The 19,865-nt window shown below is 37.8% G+C and overlaps 1 protein-coding gene across 1 annotated transcript in view; it reads right to left on the bottom strand.

Annotated features, from left to right (window-relative positions):
- LOC150100659 (death-associated protein kinase 1-like) overlaps positions 1–19,865 on the bottom strand; it is a 441,829-nt gene that overhangs the window by 207,451 nt on the left and 214,513 nt on the right. The window contains exon 11 of the mRNA XM_090401850.1: positions 3,922–4,123. Coding sequence (XP_090257976.1) covers positions 3,922–4,123 — 202 coding nt within the window. The remainder of the gene's footprint in view (positions 1–3,921; positions 4,124–19,865) is intronic.

Raw genomic sequence — 19,865 nt, 5'->3', positions numbered from 1 at the left:
GACACTGCTGCTTATCATTGTGTTAGCTAATGCTGAAAATTATTTAACACAGATAATGCTCACTGGATAGGGTAAGGCAAGTTTTTGCAATACTCCCAAACCATGTTGGTTATACATTGGATGGCATGGGAGGGAGAAGGAAAGCATATTTCGAACAATTTCAATCACTGTATTTAAAACAATCAATGAGCCAAGATTGAGTTCTACACCACTCAGACTTGTTGAAACAGCTATATTTAATAAATGCAAAGAAAGCAGCCTTCACAACTGCATTGCCCAAATTCTCTCCTTTTACTACTTCTGGTAGTAAAAGGAGAGCATGTCTCTCCTTTCAATATATATAATATATTTATATTAATATATTTAATATATATTATATATAAAGTTATATATGCATATAACTTTGTGCATATATACAAAGTTATATATATATATATATATATATATATATATATATATATATATATATATATATATATATATATATATATATATATATATATATATATATATATATATATATGGAGTGCTTAAGGGTCAAAGCTGTATAACTGAGAGGAGACCTCCACAGAATCTTTAAAGGAATGCGGAGAACCGACCAGGGCTTCTGACCTAATGTCCAATCCTCACCTTCTCGTGGTGCACCCTGTTGGGTATCTACTTGGATAGTGAACGAAAGAGGATGGGCTGGCAATTTGGAATTTAGCTGACCAAATTGTATTCTTATTGGTTAAACCAAAATAAAAAATGATGGTACAACATGACAAAATCTCATGCCGGCTGGGGCGTCGCCCGGTTAAACAAGGCCCCCATTGTTTTCACCAGGGAACCAGGGTGAACAGCAAAAAGTCAGCTACTGGAACAAATCTGAAAACAAACCCCAACTCAACATCACCAGAGTTAAAGATCGGTACTATCAACGTAAGAAGCCTGAATGGCAAAGAAATGGAGCTAGCTGAGGAATTAGATCAGTACCAGATCGACATAATACGGGTGACTGAAACAAAAAACACCAAAACTGGTGAGATATTTCTGAGCAATAAATACAAAATGTTATATTCAGGCAATGACAATCAAGGAAAAGAAGGAGTAGCCATAGTATTCAACACATAATACGAGGCTAATCTTCTTGAATGGCAGTCAGTCTCAAGTAGAGTAATGAGGGCAAATATGAGAATGGGGAACTGGACAATGAGAATTATTTGTGCCTATGGTCCCACAGAAGGTTCTACTAAGGTAGAAGTGGAAGAATTTTTTGAGGCTTTAGAAAAAGCAACTGACACAATGAAAAAGGAAAAGTTGGTCCTTGTTGGGGATCTAAATAGCAGAGTAGGAAATGATTGTGAGACATACAAAAATATTTTGGGAAAATTTGGAGAAAAGAGCAAAGCTAATAATAATGGCAAATATCTGTTGGATTTCTGCTCAGGACATGGACTGGTTATTACTAACACTATGTTCCAACATAAAAATGTGCACAAATTCACATGGAGAGAAGAGGTTCGGAATAAGAAAAGTCTCATTGACTATGTTATTGTTGATAGCGATGTTTTCTCCCTGGTGCAGGACACCAGAGTGTACAGAGGATTTGAAATTGGAAGTGATCACTATTTAGTCTTGAGCAGGATAAAATTAAATTTCATATTGAAAAGAATAACATATAAGAAAGTTTTAAAGCAATTAAAAGTTGAGCAGCTCTCAGATGTGAACTGTAGACTAAAATACACAAAGATTATTGAAGAAAAAATGAAAGAGTTTGAGAACAGGAATCAAATCTTGGAGATTCAGTTTCAAACTCTGAAAAAAACATTGATTGATGCTGCCAGAGAGGCATATGGTGAGGTTGTCTGTCAAGGATAAAAAAATCAGAACTCCCTGGTGGACACAGGAAGTTAAAGAGGCAGTGAAGGAAAAGAAGAAAGCATATCAAAAGTTACTGTCAAATAAGTCAGCTTGTGCTCTTAGAGAATATAGAGACAAATGCAAGAATGCTAAACTAGCTGTGTAAACTAGCTAAACAAAAGTCATGGGAGGACTTTGGCAAGAATATAGAAAATAAATATCAAGATGGTGGCAAAATATTCTGGAGGTTGTTGAAAAAGCTTAGGAATGGAGGAAAGAGTGCTGTAAAAGGAGTTAGAGATGATAAAGGTTACATGAAAACGGGAGAAAAAGATATCCTTGAAGTATGGAGTAATTAGTTTGAAAAACTGCTAAATGAAACAAGCAGTGATGACAGCACAGTGGTAAAACACAATGACCAGGCATGCAGTCAGGAATACTTATCCATACTTAAAGTAGAAAAAGCCATCAAAGGCTTGAAATGTGGAAAGGCAGCAGGAGTAGATGATATTCAACCAGAAATGCTGAAGTATGGTGGTATAAGAGTCTTACAGTGGCTGTACTTTATAGTTCAGAAAGCCTGGACAGAGGGACGAATTCCTGATGATTGGAGTAGAGCTCTCATAGTACCCATATATAAAAATGGAAATAAAACTGAATGTGAGAATTACAGAGGTATTTCTATACTGAGTGTTCCTGGCAAGATCTATGCAAGTATACTTGAGAAACGGTTGAGAAGAATTGTGGAAGAAAAGCTTGGTGAAGAACAAGCTGGATTCAGGCCAAATAGAGGCTGTCAGGATCAGATCTTCACTTTACGACAAATAGTCGAGAAAGCATGGGAATTTAACAAACATCTGTATTTAAGTTTTGTTGATTTGGAAAAGGCATATGACAAGGTGCCAAGAGAGAAGCTATTCAATACGCTGCAGTTATATGATGTCAATGGGGCATTGTATCAAGCAATACTTAGTCTTTATTTGAGTTGTAAGTCAGCAGTTAGAATTGATGGAAGTATAGGAAGGTGGTTTAATGTTAAATCTGGTGTGAGACAAGGATGTACATTATCCCCTCTGTTATTCATTATCTATATGGATCACATTATGAAGGAAAGTGGTATTAAACATGATATCAAAATTGGAGATGCTAATGTCAGCTCTTTGCTTTATGCGGATGATGTTACACTTCTAAATAAATCCGCTACAAGTCTGCAAGATTCTCTGACTAAATTGAATAGCTGTTGTAATAGACATGGTATGAAGGTCAGCAATAAAAAGACAAAGACAATGAAAATAGGCAGAATCATTGAAAATGTCAACTGTGTTGTGAATGGAGAATCTGTGGAACAAGTAAAACATTTCAGCTACTTAGGCACGATTTTTACTGAAGATGGTAAATTAAATATTGAAATAGAAAACAGAATCAGCAAAGCTGGTATGGTGGGACGTCAATTGAATAAATTCATATGGAATAAGAGAGAAATTAGTCAAAACACTAAATTAGCTGTATACAAGACAGTGTTCAAACCAGTTTTAACTTATGGATGTGAGAGCTGGGTCAGAAGTAAAACACTTGACCAAAGACTAGAGACCACAGATATGAGAGTCCTGAGAAAGATTAGAGGCATGAACAGACGGCATCAATGGCAATATCATATTAAAAATGAGGATATTAGGAAAGAACTTGACATTGTCAGCATCCAGGAATGCGTTAGCAGAGCTAATCTCAGGTGGTATGGTCACTTAAACAGAATGGGCGAGGAAAGATTAGCAAAGCAAGTGTTTTCTGCCAGGTTGGCAGCAAAACGACCCAGAGGAAGACCAAGATATAGGTGGATTGATACAGTACAAAGTGCCTTAGATGATAGAAATATAAGATCTGATAATGTTGGAGTCTTGACAAGTAACAGACTGATTTGGAGGAAAGTTGTAGATAGGAAGTTAGTAATGATGTAATTTTTTCATGTAGTACTATCATATCCTGTACATACACTCCTTGAAGGTACATGGCAGGAATTTGATGTTGATGATGATATATATATATATATGCATGCATATTATTTAATTAAAGAAAAATTACCTCTTTTATTCCTAGTAACAATAGGAGAAAGAGGTGATGGAGTTCTGGACCACCTAAACCAGCTGCTGAAATATCCACACTTAAGTGATTCCAAAAAAGTAGTCTTTCCAACTCCACTGTGTCCAAATATTTTTAATTTAATCCGAGATATAGTTTGCGAGGACGGTATTAAATGGGCAGAATAATCTTCACATAAATGATCCTATGGCAATATAGAAAAAGTTGATTTTTATTTAATATCTACAAATAAGAAATTCATCAGAAATAATAATTTTTCTCAATTTTAAGTCTTAAAAAAGTTTCAAACTACTTCTTTGATAACCTGATCTAGATGATAAAATTTCAGCAACACCTAACAAATTAACTACTACTCATGATAAATCTGATACAAATAATGAGAAGCATACATGCAAAGATGCAAGGAAGGTATATTATTATTTTTATTATTATGTGATGCCTTCAAGGAGTCTAAGAACTCATGGAGGGAGGACACTTTACAACTCTTCATCACCACCATTTAATCCACCAACTACACAGAACCGCTACTACCATCACTCACTCACTTACTCACTCACTCACTCACTCACACACACACACACACACACACACACACACACACACACACACACACACACACACACACACACACACACACACACGCACACACGCACACACACACACACGCGCGCACACACACACACACACACACACACACACACACACACACACACACACACACACACACACAAACAAAGTTATAAAGCTAAATAGTATGCACAGTACATAGCAACCAAGCAGTGAGCAAACACTTCGTACCAAATACTATGGAATCCAAAGCATTCCATGGTATTATCAATACATTTTTTTCACTGCATGACAAGCTTTTTGAAATTGTCATAATAAAATTTTTCTGATTATTTTTGAAACTAATTTTTCCCCTCTGCGTTATTATATTTTTTAAATGGAAACCTTCATATCTTTAACTTAGGAAATAACCAGAAGTCCAATGGTGCAAAGTCCACATTGCAGGGAGGATGTTACAAAACTTCAAGTGCAATCTCTTCAATAGCTACTGAAGTGAATAAAGTTATGAAGATGTCCTACTGACTGGACTTGGATCCATTAAATTTCTAGTTATTTCCTAAATTAAAGACCCATCTCAAAGGTATCCATTTTGAAAATGACAAACACATCAAAGCAGAGATGTGAAAACAGTTTCAAAAACAATCTCAATAGATTGGGCTTGAAAGGTTGTTGCATGGTGGATAAAATATTTTGAAAGGGAGGGAGAGAGAGAGAGAGAGAGAGAGAGAGATTAAATTGATAAACAGTGTGCTGCAAAGTTGTGATAATCACCATGAAGGGATTGAGGTAGAACCATGTAACTTACACATTATTCTACAAGTGTATAACACTTCTCCACAAAGTGTTATACACTTGTTACAATGTTGCTGCATTATTTGCAATCCTCTGAGAAAAAGTCTTTCCCTTGTTGCACAAACCAGTCCTCTGCTGCAGATATAACTTCTTCATCTGTGGTAAATTTTGTTCCTTTCAAGTGTTTCTTTAAATTTGGGAATAGAAAATGGTCAGATGAGGCCAGGTCTGGTGAATAGGGTAGGTGAGGCAGACATTGGAAGCCCAAGTTGTGTATTGTCTGTTGGGTTTCATTATCAATGTGAGAGGGTGCATTGTCCTGCAAAAGCAACATGCCTCTGCTCAGTTTCCCGCAGCATTTTTATTTCTTGCAGTACCTCCTTCAATTTCTTCAGAGCTGTTAAATAAACTGATGCTGTAACAGTTTTGCCTCTTTTGAGGTACATGGTAAGGATTATACTATCCATATCCCAATGGCAAGAATCTTCTTTGCTGACTTTTGGGTTTGGAACTTCTTTGGCCATGGAGAACCTTTCTATCTCCACTCCACTGACTGCTGCTTGGTCTTTGAGTCATAGTGATGAAGTTATGTTTCATCAATAGTCACAATATGAACCAAAAAATGTGCACCTGATTTCTCAAAATGACCCAAAATCCCTTGAGATGTCAGCACATGCTCTCTCTCTCTCTTTTGGTTGGCATTCAAGAATTTGGGTACCCACTTTGCTGAGAGCTTCTGAATGTCCAGATGTTGGTGGATAATGACCCCAATTTATGCCCTGGATATTCCCAGAGTCTTTGCAATGTTTTTGGCTGGTATACATCTATTATCAAGGATCATGCACTGCATCGATGTTTTCAGGTGTTATCTCTGCGGAAGGGCTTCCTGACGTGGGTCATCTGTTGCCTCAGGATGCCCAGTTTTAAACTTGGCCACCCATCTTGCAACTGTTGGATATGCTGAGGCATATTCCCCTGACGTCTCACACAAAGTTTGGTGAATCTCATTTCCAGGCTTTTCTTGCAGCATGAACAACTTGATGATGATCTGCATCTCTGTGTCTTCGAAACCTCTGATCTCTTGTTATATATCCTAAAAGAAAGAACAAATTATTACAATTTGATGAAACATAGAGGTTAAAGGTTTTAAGATATGTTCTTTCTTGTGGTTATATCAGTTACTTTAATATTTTTTGTTCTATGTGTTTATCAGAACTTTTCAGGCCCCCCATATCAAAATAGAGACTGTAAATTATTTTCTGTTTATATTTCACTGCCACATCTCTTCTGAGTGGAGAGCTACCATAATGGAGGCATTATTTTCAGAACCCCTCCCCCCCCAAAGAATATTACTGAAAGCCAAAATTTGATTTCCTTTCCAGCCAATTATGAATACTAAAGTCTTCAAGAAAATTTTTCTCTGAAGGCTAATTTCTTACACTCTAACTAATCAAGCATTGAAATCTGAAAAAAAAAGACAGAATGGTCATTAAAATGAATCAGAAGAGCAGTAAAAGGAATGGAGGAAAGCCTCTCCCCCCCAAAAAAAATGAGGAAAGCTAGGCTAAAGGAAATAACAGAGAGGAGATTCAAAAGTTAGTAATTTCCAGCATGGAACATCACATGTGAAAAATGTACATGCTCTGCTTTTCTTATAGAAAATATCAAGTACCTTAAAGTAAGTTGTAATGTAGTAGATGCTAGCTGATGTTCATAAAGAAAACCAGATTTGGTTTTGATATTTGCTATGTGCAAGTGATTGTAAGTTAGTAATGCTAGAGTTAAGACCCTGGATGTTGGTAGTGAAACAGATGTAGAGTTTTTATTTATTCATTTATATTTATTTTTTTGTGGGAGATTTTTCTTTTTGAACCACAAATATTGCTATTATTTATTTTGATACCTCTTATGGATGATGAGGTCGGATACTCATAGTATGGTTCATGCAGTAGGGAAGAAAGACTTGTAGGCATGACTACCACATAGGGAATGCCCAGTGTCCCCTGGCACAATGTGAAACTGTAAATAGCAGTGAGATTATTACCAGCTGATTGGGACTCTTGGCCCATGTACTATTTTGTGGATGGGCTATATACCCTCAAATGCAGGTGTTGAACTTGCCTAATAAGGCCATCACTAATGCTGAATGTAAGACGGGGGGGGGGGGGAGAGTACATAATCCCTATATGGTTTTCAGGGATAACCTCTTATTCTTCCATTAACTACACAATATCATATCTTCCACCTTTGATCTGATTTGGCTCCTCTCACTAACCTTTTGCCTCTGTAAAAGTACATCCTCTCGATGTGTGTTCATACTCAACATTCCACATATTGTTCAGTTATTTGCTGATGATGCAAAGTTGGATAGAGCAATAGTTAATACACATGATGTCAAAATTTTGCAGGATGATTTGGATAGACTGGCAGACTGGGAATATATGTATAAATGGCAGTATCATATCACCTCTTTATGCTACTGATCAGTGTCCTTTAACAGAAGCGAAATTTTCTGAGTAGCCTTCACAACATTTACAATGTATCCCTAACTTCAACTGTGTATACGTTGCTTGGAAAGAAATCAATGAACACCACAGTGTGAGGAACAAACAGCCATGGTGCCCACCTTAATAAGATGTAGGACCTCCTTTTGCCGTATTAACAAGAATATAGTACTTTTATTATGGCAAATATTTCAACCAGAAACTAACTGGTCATCATCAGTGCATCAGCATAATCACAAAGTGAAGCTACAATAAAGAATGTTAATCCAATTTACACAGCTGAGCCATAAGCTGGATGCCACCTAGTGGGTGTTACAATGAAATAAGATTACAATTAAGGTCGAAATTAAAATTAAATTATTTGAAATAAAATTAAATTACATAATGACACAACATAACATTAAATTAAAAAAAAAATAATAATAATAATTAAAATGGAAGGGACATTATTGCTTGCCATTTATGAGCATGAGACTCTCCCAAATCTTGACAATAGAAAGACAGTCATTCTGATTTATGAGAGTGGTCTGAAAAGTTCTTGGCCTCGACCATAGATGGCAATACTATCGTCATTATTATTTTTTTCTAAGTTGGTACATTTGTCATAAGCATCCAAGTGAAATTGCAAGTCATTCTATCATGTAATTTGTTTTATACAGCTGTCTGAAGCAAAAGCGTTGTCTGTATCCCTTGAAATGGATAAAATTAAGTATCGTGCAGTTATACAATTCTTTGTAAAAGAAGGTTTAATGGCAAAAGAAATTCATTCGAAGTTCATAAACGTTTATGGGCACTCTTCTCCTTCGTTTATGACAATGGGCTGCTGAGTTTAAACATGGCCATACCGGCCTTGAAGATGATCCACATGCAGGATGTCCAAAAAGTGTAACACCATCAGAAATCATTGATCAAGTGCACGATACGGTATTGGATGACCGACGAGTCAAAGTGCGTGAAATTGCTGAGACTATAGGCATTTCAAAAGAATGTGTAGGATATATTTTGTATGAAGAATTGCAAATGAAAAAGCTTTGCACAAGATGGGTGCCAAGCTTGCTCACAGCAGATCAAAGAAGCACTCGATTGAAAATCTCTGAACAGTGCTTGAAGCTATTTAACAAGAATAAAACTGATTTTGTGCGTCGATTTATTACTATGGATAAGATTTGCATTCACCATTATACACACCAGAATCCAAATACCAGTCAAAATAGTGGACAGAAGCTGGTTGTTCAGTGCCAAAGAAGACAAAGTTGGTTCCATCAGGGAAAGGTCATTGGGATGCTAAAGGCATTTTGTTTATTAATTATCTTGAAAAGGATAAAATAATAACTGGGGAATATTATTTTGATAAAATACGTTGCAAGTAAGTATGGCTCCAGTACGAAGGAAAATGGCGTCCAGTAATGATGGTTCTTTATCAGTAATCTTTATCAGTAATCTTTACCAGTAATCTTTATCAAAGAACGGTAGTATAAAAGAGATGATTCAGTGTACTAGCTACGAAATGTATGCTTTGCGGAGTGCGGTTGGGGTGTGGTTAGATGATAATAAAGAAGTGAATGTGTGTAGAAAATGTAGGGAGAATGAAAAATTGAAGAGTATTTCGGATCGTGAGTGTGATATTTTTGTCAAACTTCAGAATGAAGAAAACAGGGATATGACAAGAAACGACGAGGTTATACCAGAGAATTGTGAGAGTGTGAATGTAGAAAGTGTGAACGATAGTATTAATGGTTTTACTAAGAATAAAAAAGATGAGATGGATGCAATGAGTGAGATTGCGTTGTTGAATGGTGCAATACAAAGGGCAAAACAGCAGCTAGAGCGTATGAGCAAAAGTCGACTGAATGAACCAGCCAATAATAAAAAGTATGACAGGAAAAATAGACGTATGAGTGTGAACATGAACAAAATGAAGGATAGAGTGCTGTATGGAACTCGTTAGTACGAGGTGTGATAGTAGAGGATTTGACAAAATCGTACCAACCTGGTGCGACCATAAAGGATGTAACTGAGTCTATTAGAGAGCAAAAGGAAATGGTGAAAGAAATGATTGTTGTGGCAGGTATGAATGATTTGAAAGGAGACAAAATGGAAATGATAGAAGACCTGAATGAATTGTTTGAGGTAGCAAAAGAAAAGAGCGAGAGAGTTAGAATGATTAGTCTTTTGCCATGGTATGACAGTGAAATGTTTAAAAGGAGAGCCATAATTGCGAATGACTTTATGCGTGGGTTATGTATGACGAGTGGTGTGGAATTTGTGGACGTGTGGAGTGAGTTCGATGGGCGAAAGGATCTATATAAGATGGATGGCCTGCATTTGAATGGTTACGATGTAAGAAAACTTGAGAAAGTGTTGCTGAATGCGGTGGATGTGCAAATTCAGGGAAACTAGATTTATTAAGGAGGGAGGGAGTAGATATACAGTCCTTAGGGAGGCAGTTGAATGTATGAATGAATATAATATACCCGAGCGAATAAGGACAACAAATCAGAGTGGGATAGTTAATATAAGGCATCAAGGTAGGGTTGAGGCTAATGGGGGTCTTAAATTCATGTACACTAATGCTAGGAGTATTAGGAACAAGAAGGAAGAGTTTTTGGCCATGGTTGGCACTTCCAGACTACAGGTTATTGGTATTAGTGAAACATGGCTGACTGTAGATGATATAGCTAGTGGGATTGAATGTGATGGGTACAGTGTGTTCAGGAATGACAGGAAAATAAAATGGGGGAGGGAGTATTGTTGATGATAGCTGATGAGCTGCAGCCAAGGAGAATAGAAGTTGAATTGCAGGATAGAGAAAAGAGCACATTTGAGGCCATTTGGTGTAAGATTGTGGCTAGCAGAACTAAATATACAATTGGGTGCTGCTATAGACCAGGTGATGGAAAAGATGGTGGTGACAGTATGCACAAGCAAATAGAAGAAATAAGTGGAAGGAGGGTGATTATTATGGGAGATTTCAACTATAGTCGCATTGATTGGAGTGAGGAGAGGACACACGGGAGGAAGGAATTGGATTTTATGCGGTTATTAAGGGATAACTATCTGTGACAGCATGTAATGGAAAATACTAGGGGTCAGAGAGTGCTTGACCTAGTAATTGCATCTGAGGATTTGGCTGTAACAAATATGACCACATTGCCGGCATATCGGTGAGAGTGATCATAGGGTCTTGACTTGGGAGGTGGCTAAAGGTGTAGAATTTTCAATTAAGACAGGGTACATGTGGAATTATCGGGCTGGAAAGTATGACAAGCTTAGGAGTTTGATTGGTTCAGTGCCATGGGATGTACAACTGCAAGGACTAGAAGTTGACAGTGTATGGGAGGCAGTTAAGAAGTGTTTGCATGAAGCAATGGCTGACTGTATACCTAGAGTCCGAATAATAAATCAACTAGGGGTTAAATGGATGAATAACACCATTAAGCTTGAGCTGCAAAAAAAGAAACAACTATGGAGGGAATTTAAGGAGAAAGGTGACCAGCAGGCACACGAACAGTATAAAGCGCAGGCCAGAAGGGTAATGAGTGTGGTAAGAAAAGCAAAAAAGGATTACGAAAGAACATTGGCCATGCAGGCTAAAGAGAATCCTAAACAGTTTTTTAGATATGTAGCAAGTAAAAGGAAAAATGTACATGGCAGAATGATTTTAAAGAATGCCAATGGTAGGGAGGTAACTGAATCAGTTGATATAGTTGAGTTACTGAGTGAGCACTTTGAAAGAATATATCATCCAGGTGGTGACATTGCAGAAACGAATGTACCAGTAGATTCACCACAATTCCCGTATAAGGAATGTACCACATTCCTTATACGGGAATTGTGGTGAATGAAGTGGAGGTGAGTAGTCTATTGCATAACCTCAATGTTAATACATCTGTGGGATTGGATGGTATACCAGCTCGTGTTGTATGAGAAGCAGCTAAAGAATTGTCAGTACCCTTGACCATTTTGTTTAATTTGAGTCTCGGGTCTGGGTTAGTCCCGAGGGGGCGGAAAGAGGGGAAAATAGTTCCACTGCATAACGGTGGTTCCAAGACTGCTGTTGTAAATTACCGACTGATTAGCATATCAGGAATCATTGTCAAGGTCTTAGAGAAATTAGTCAAGAAAAGAATACAGGATTGGATAGATGAAAATGGGATATTGTATGGGGAACAAATGGTTTTGTGAAGGGTAGATCATGCCTCAGTAACTTGCTCACATTTTATAACACAGTGACGGCTGAACTGGATAGGGGTTTACAGTAATACTACTGGACCTTGCCAAGGCTTTTGATAGGATACCATATAGAACCCTAATCAGTAAACTGGAGCAGATGGGGATAGATATAGGGTTGGTGAGATGGATAGGAGGGTGGTTGATGGAGAGATAGCAGAGAGTGGTTTATTCAGGAATGGAGTCCAAAAGACGGCTTGTGACCAGTGGTGTGCCACAAGGTTCTGTTCTTGGACCACTGCTTTTCGATTTGTTCATCAATGATATAGGAAAGGATTTGAGAGGAAGTGTTCACTTGTTTGCTGATGATGCAAAGTTGGGTAGAGCAATTATGAGTGCACAGGATGTCAAAATTTTACAGGATGATTTGGAGAATTTGGAGGACTGGGCTAGGAAAATGGATGTCAATTTAATGTGCCAAAGTGTAAGGTTATGCACTTTGGGGTGAAAAGAATAGCAGCAGTATATCACATTGGTGGAACCATACTCCAGGAGATTGATGAGGCCAGGGATTTGGGAGTGTTGGTGGATAGGGAATTGAAGTTTAGGGGGGCACATTGCAAAACTGACTATAACAGCTCACCAAATCACTTGGCTTCTGAAAAATACTTTAACATGCAGAGACAAACAAGTTGTTGTTCCTCTGTATCGAGCCTTGATAAGACCTCATCTGGACTACTGTGCCCAGTTATGGGCACCAGGGTTTCTTCGTGATGGGGAGGAAGTGGAGAGGATCCAGAGACGAGTGACCAAGATGATAGCAGGTCTGTGGAATGAACCTTATGAGAATAGGTTGAAGATTTGTGGGTTGCAGAAATTGGTCGATAGGCGAAGGAGGAAGGAGGGGTGATATGATTGAGACATTCAAATTACTGAAGGGTTTCTATAAGATTGATCCAGAAGATATTTTTGAAAATATGACTGGTGGTGGGAGGACTAGGGGCCATGAATGGAAGCTGGGCAAGAGCGTGGTTGACAAGGGTGCTAGAGCTAGGTTTTTTACTTGGAGAGTAGTGAATGAGTGGAATAAGCTTCCAGAGTCTGTTGTGGGTGCTATGACCGTGAATGAGTTCAAGGCAAGGTATGATAGATACTGTGTGAATGTCGAATAGTTGTTCTTGACATGATGTAGGGCCATGATGTAGGGCAACTCATTGAATGGAGTTGCCCTCCGGGCAACTCCATTCAATGAGTCTGTCGACTCCTTGGAGTTGCCCGGAACAATAATAATAATAATAATAATAAAAGACCCGATTTGAAGAAGAAAAAAATCATCTTTCATCAGGACAATGCAACTTCCCACAAAGGTGTTTTGGCAATGGGAAAATTAAGGGATCTGCACTATGAATTGTTGGAACATCCATTCTATTCCCAGATTTGGCTCCCTCTGACTTCTATCTCTTCCTCGCTGGTCAGCATTTTTCTTTGAATCAAGAGGTGATTGCAGCTGTAGAAGGGTATTTTGCAGATCTTACTGAGAATCACTACAGGGACAGAATAATGGAGCATTGCTGGAATAAATGTATTAGTCTTAAGGGAGATTATGTTGAAAAATAAAAAGAATTTTGAAATTATAAATTCGTTTTTTTCATCGTTAGGCTGAGAACTTTTCAGACCACCCTCATATTACAATTTTTATATAGGTTTTTCTTTTGCTGAAGTGCGTATACATCTTTTGGCGGACTCTGTGCATTCATGCCATGGGTGGGCTAAGGCCTCTTTTCTATCTTTTTACTACTTTTTATTTATTTTTTTATCAGATCTGAAAACCTTGCTCTAGAGACTCAACATTGAACTTTTTCAAACCACTTCGGACCTCCAGTAAGCAGGACAGTGGTCCCAAGCAATGAAATCCTGGCTGGCATAATTCCAATCACAAAAAAAAGTTGTAAACCTACAGTACAAGTAACATAGATGAGAAAGATATCTGAAAACCTGCTCTAAAGAATAACTACAGTAACTTTGTCAAGATATTTCGTACAGCAAGTAAGCAGGATACTGGTCTCACACTAACCAATAAGCCTCCTTTACCATCTAAAGACAGATACAAAGAATCCGTGCTCAGAGTGGGATTTGAATCCGTAGCCTAGATCCACCCTATTCCTCAGATTTGGCTCCCTCTGACCTCTATCTCTTCCCAAAACTAAAACTCTTCCTCGCTGGTTAGCATTTTTCTTTGAATCAAGATGTGATTGCAGCTGGGGTATTTTGCAGATCTTACTGAGAACCACTACAGGGATGGGATAATGGCACTGGAATAAATGTATTCCAGTGCCATTATTTTGAAATTATAAATTTGTTTTTTTCATTGTTAGGCCGAGAACTTTTAAGACCACCCCTCATAAATTTGGGCAGTGTAGAAGTGCTTCAGCACTCCTTTTAAATAACCACTCAAACCTAAACCTGCACCAATGTAAAAGGCGAGTATTAGACCATAGGATATTGTAGGCAGTGTCCAGTCCATGCTGAGCAAGGCCAGATTTTTTAGGTTTACTGTTGTTAATATAAGGCTGGTGTTCTTGTAGTTGTTTTTCAACAGAATGTCCTGTTTGTCCAAAGTACAAGTGGAGGCACTCACACTGAACTTGGTCAACATGGGAGAGGGGAGGGGGGGGAGCTGTTAATCTTTTGGGTAGTAATCAAGAGAAGATTTTGTTGACAGGAAAAAAAGTAGGAACTAAATTATATCTTTTCAGGATCTTAGGAATCATCTTTAGTGAGGAACCATATACAGCATTGGGCAGATGAAGGTGAGGTTATCTTCGAGAGTCAACATGGATTTGTTAAGGGGTGCTCCTGCTTTAGTAATATGATTGCATTTTATAACAACGTGACAAGAAGAGTTGATGAGGGAAAGGCATAAACTGCCTCTTTTTTTTTGGATTTTGGAAAGGCATTTGACAGGGTGCCACAAGATAAGCTGATACTTAAGTTGCAGCACATGGGGTTTAGATGTCAGGTTAGGCTATCTGATAGGTATCCGCGAGTTGTGTATGGTGGTGCAATATCAAGAAGGCAAAAGGTTACAAGTGGGGCTGCACAGGGCTCAGTATTGGGACCTGTATTGTTTAGCCTTTATATCAATGACACTGTCAATGGATTGCAGATGATGATGTGAAACTAGGAAGGATTATTAGTAATATCGCAGATGTGGCAGCCCTGCAAGAGGATTTGAATAAACTGGACAGATATGCAAATGAATGGGGATGTCAATTTGCAGGAATGAAAAATATTTCATATTTTTTCATTCCTGCAAATGAAATAGCCTGAGTGCATGACAAAGTCGAACAGTTCAACTATGTCTGGAAGAAACTCATCTGATAACAGTTGGAGAGTGTCAGCCAGAGGTATACTAGTAAATAAGGACTGGATATCAAAGTTAATCATGAGGTCCATAGATTGAAGGGTTAAGATTTTTTTTATTTTTGTGAAAAATTCTGATGAATTCTTCACAGAGGTTTGTGTGTGGCCAGTGAAGAAGCTTCAAAGATGAGCTAGGAATATGGCTAAGCGCTAGGTGAGGGAGTCTATGCAGTCAACTATAGGTCTGAGTGGAATTCCTTCCTTATGTATTTTTGAATGGCTATAAAAATGTTGATTGCTACAAAAATGGGTTGCAAATTTTTTGATGGTGTCTTCATCATAACTAATTCACTTTGTTGAGTAAGGAATTAAGTTTGTTAATTTGGCTGTTGGTATGGTTCTGGGAAATCTCCTAGTAAATGGACTGAGCTTGTAATAGAAGAGAAATTTTTTTGTTATACTCAATGGTGTTCATGATAAATACAGCTTTACTCCTGTCCGTTTACATTATCGTGAGATAGTTATTATGTCTCAATGATTTTAGGGCAGATTTCAGCTAGGGATAAGTTTGGGGGAGGAAGTTTAGACTAAGACTTGCTCAAAAACAAGTCTGAGTTTATTAGCATTATAATAGTTCCTCTTACCATGATGTAAGAAATCGAGATATGGAATTATTTTAGGTACTATAGCAAAATCATATCCTTTCATGAGAACTGAGGTTTCTGCAGGAGGTGAGAGAATGTTCAGATATGTTGACAACCCATCTGTGTTTAATGCCAGATTTATCTTCTGGTTTTGCTCAAAAGCAAAACCCAAAAGCAAGGTTGGGTTTTGCTTTTGTGCAAACAAGTCAAACGTGTTGTCGAGAATAATTCTTTTTTATCATAAGAATATTGGAGAGACTGGCTAGATAAGTCTAAAAACCAAGGAGAAAAGATTGATGTATAAGATAGAAGAAATTGTCTCTTAAAGAGAGGAGATGTTGAATATTCAGGGAACACGTTTAAAGACCAGTAAACTCAGCAAACTTTCTGTTCAACAAGGTAAGTTACAAGCAAGAATTTCATTTGTAAAACAATGCCATGACTCTAACATAATTCCTAACTTTGCTAAATTAAAAGAACCACCAAATCATTGGGTGCTTATCGCACTTATGTCAACGCTAGCCATGCACTTGTATATAATCAACTATGAGCCACCAAATGTGATCTTGCTCTGAATATTTACAACCTATCCTCTCTTCAAGAGACAATATCTTCGATCTTAAACAGTGATCTTTTCACATACTTTCCATTCTTCCTGTAGGAACGTAATTAGTTCCTGGACTGTTAAGGGGTGGACGTTCTTTGATATCACCTTGATCTCAATAGGGTTGAGATCAGGGCTCTGTGGAGGCTAGTCAACTGTGATGATGTTCATGTCCACAACGCATGCAGTTAGAGAAGTAGCCTTATGACACAGATCATTGTTTTGCAGAAAGAGAGGATGGTCAGTTTCACAGAAACACCACAAAGCAGGAAGCATTGCATTGTCCAAATAACTCTTGGAGTTCAATGTTCATGGTACCACAAACAGAGGTTCAAGGCCAAACCAAGAAAAACAGAACCATACCATCACTGCCACTTCTGAATTTCATAGTTGGGGTTACACACTCTGGTAAGAGATGTTCACTTGTCGTGGTATGGGATGTAGTGTGGTTTTTTGCTCCATAACACAGCTTTTCAAGCTTCCATTCTCGCTGTGCATTCTCTTTGCATTACTAAAGACAATGCTGCATGTTGGTTCAGGCAATATGAGGCTTGCATATTGCGGTCCTACCGTGGAAACCCATGCCAGAAGTTTTTCCGCTTGGTTATACCATAAATTAAAGATACCAAGAAATTATACACTTGGTTTAATCCTTTATCCAAGCGAAGAAAGTTTGCACCTGAAGTTTCAGGACTGAGGCAACTCGTATATAGAAGCTAATGACTTCACATCACATGCCTTAGTATCCCATAATGCAAAGCACATATCCTTGCAGACATGTATAATGCTATGCTTTATGGGAAGGGTCACTACCCAGACCGGGAGCCAGACCCAGGGGTAATACTAAGGTTGAAGTAGTGCAGAAGTCATATTTCTCATATATGAGTAGCCAAAAGGTGTCACACCTTATTGTTAAAATACTCTGGATTAGAGACAGTTGGAAGATTTTCCACTTGGTTAGGTGCAAATTTTGTTTGCTTATACTTGGATAAATGATTAAACAAAGTATATAATTTCTTGGTATCTTTAATTTATAGTATAACCAAGTGGAAAAACTTACTTAAAAAAAGTGTCATCTTTAATTTATAGTATAACCAAGTGGAAAAACTTACTTAAAAAAAGTGTCTTCCTGGCCACCGGACATTACAAAAACTAAAACCCTTCGGCGCTCATCTTCCCCCTGGATACATGGATTATCTAAAATCCATAAACCTAATCCCTCCCCCTCCCAACCTATAGCAGATGCCAATGAAGCTCAATGCTACAAATTGCCAAAACTGTTGGCTAACTCTCTTACCTCACTGGACTTACCACATCCTATATAAAAAACTCTACCCATTTGAAAAACTTGACTGAAAATCTAACTTTAAATAATAGAGATATATTGAAAAGCTTTGACATCACCTCACTGTTTAGAAATATTCCCTTAAATGACACCTTAACACTCTTAAAAAATGTTTTTCCTTCTGCTAGCTTAGAACTCTTTTTCTTTGCCATCAATTCTGATTATTTTTCTTGGAAGAACAAAATTTACAAACAGATTCAACCAATATGGTTACCCCCCCACACCTCATCCCCTTTCCAATTTTACATGGAAAATTTTGAAAAACGAGCCACAGACTCAGCCCCTCTCAAACCTTCTGTCTAGCTAAGATATGTGGATGATCATTCGTCAAATTCCTACCATGTACCCTCAAGAGGTGCACAGGATATGATAGTACTACATGAAAAAAATTACATCATTACTAACTTCCTATCTACAATTTTCTTCCAAATCAGTCTGTTACTTGTCAAGACTCCAACATTATCAGATCTTATATTTCTATCGTCTAAGGCACTTTGTACCGTATCAATCCACCTATATCTTGGTCTTCCTCTGGGTCGTTTTCCTGCCAACCTGGCAGAGAACACTTGTTTTGCTAATCTTTCCTCTCCCATTCTATTTAAGTGACCATACCATCTGAGATTAGCTCTGCTAACGCATTCCTGGATGCTGACAATGTCAAGTTCTTTCCTAATATCCTCATTTTTAATATGATATTGCCATTGATGCCATCTGTTCACGCCTCTAATCTTTCTCAGGACTCTCATATCTGCGGTCTCTAGTCTTTGGTCAAGTGTTTTACTTCTGACCCAGCTCTCAGATCCATAAGTTAAAATTGGTTTGAACACAGTCTTGTATACAGCTAATTTAGTGTTCCGACTAATTTCTTTCTTATTCCATATGAATTTATTCAATTGACTTCCCACCATACCAGCTTTGCTGATTCTGTTGTCTATTTCTATATTTAATTTACCATCTTCAGTAAAAATCGTGCCTAAGTAGCTGAAATGTTTTACTTGTTCCACAGGTTCTCCATTCACAACACAGTTGACATTTTCAATGATTCTGCCTATTTTCATTATCTTTGTCTTTTTATTGCTGACCTTCATACCATATCTATTACAACAGTTATTCAATTTAGTCAGAGAATCTTGAGGACTTGTAGGGAATTTATTTAGACGTATAACATCTTGACTTGGGAGGTGGCTAAAGGTGTGGAATTTTCAATTAAGACAGGATACATGTGGAATTATCGGGTTGGAAAGTATGACAAGCTTAGGAGTTTGATTGGTTCAGTGCCATGGCATGTACAATTGCAAGGACTAGAAGTTGACAGTGCATGGGAAGCAGTTAAGAAGTGTTTGCATGAAGCAATGGCTGACTGTATACCTAGAGTCCAAATAATAAATCAAGTAGGGGTTAAATGGATGAATAACACCATTACGCTTGAGCTGCAAAAAAAGAAACAACTATGGAGGGAATTTAAGGAGAAAGGTGACCAGCAGGCACATGAACGGTATAAAGCACAGGCCAGAAGGGTAACGAGTGTGGTAAGAAAAGCAAAAAAGGATTATGAAAGAACATTGGCCATGCAGGCTAAAGAGAATCCTAAACAGTTTTTTCGATATATTCCAAGTAAAAGAAAAAATGTATATGGCAGAATGATTTTAAAAAATACCGATGGTAGGAAGGTAACCGAATCAGTTGATATAGTTGAATTACTGAGCGAGCACTTTGCAAGATATATCATCCAGGTGGTGACATTGCAGAAATGAATGAACAAATAGATTATACGGGCATTGTGGTGAATCAGGCGGAGGTGAGTAGTCTATTGCAAAACCTCAATGTCAATACATCTGTGGGATTGGATGGTATACCAGCTCGTGTCGTACGTGAAGTGGCTAAAGAATTGTCAGTACCCGTGACCATTTTGTTTAATCTGAGTCTTGGGTCTGGGT

Source organism: Typopeltis vanoorti, chromosome 12 (genome assembly GCF_054136105.1).
Source record: "Typopeltis vanoorti isolate ZY-2024b chromosome 12, IOZ_Tvanoo_1.0, whole genome shotgun sequence".
Taxonomy (NCBI): domain Eukaryota; kingdom Metazoa; phylum Arthropoda; class Arachnida; order Uropygi; family Thelyphonidae; genus Typopeltis; species Typopeltis vanoorti.
The sequence above is the reverse complement of the archived record's forward strand: the minus strand, read 5'-3'. Positions and strand labels throughout refer to the sequence as shown.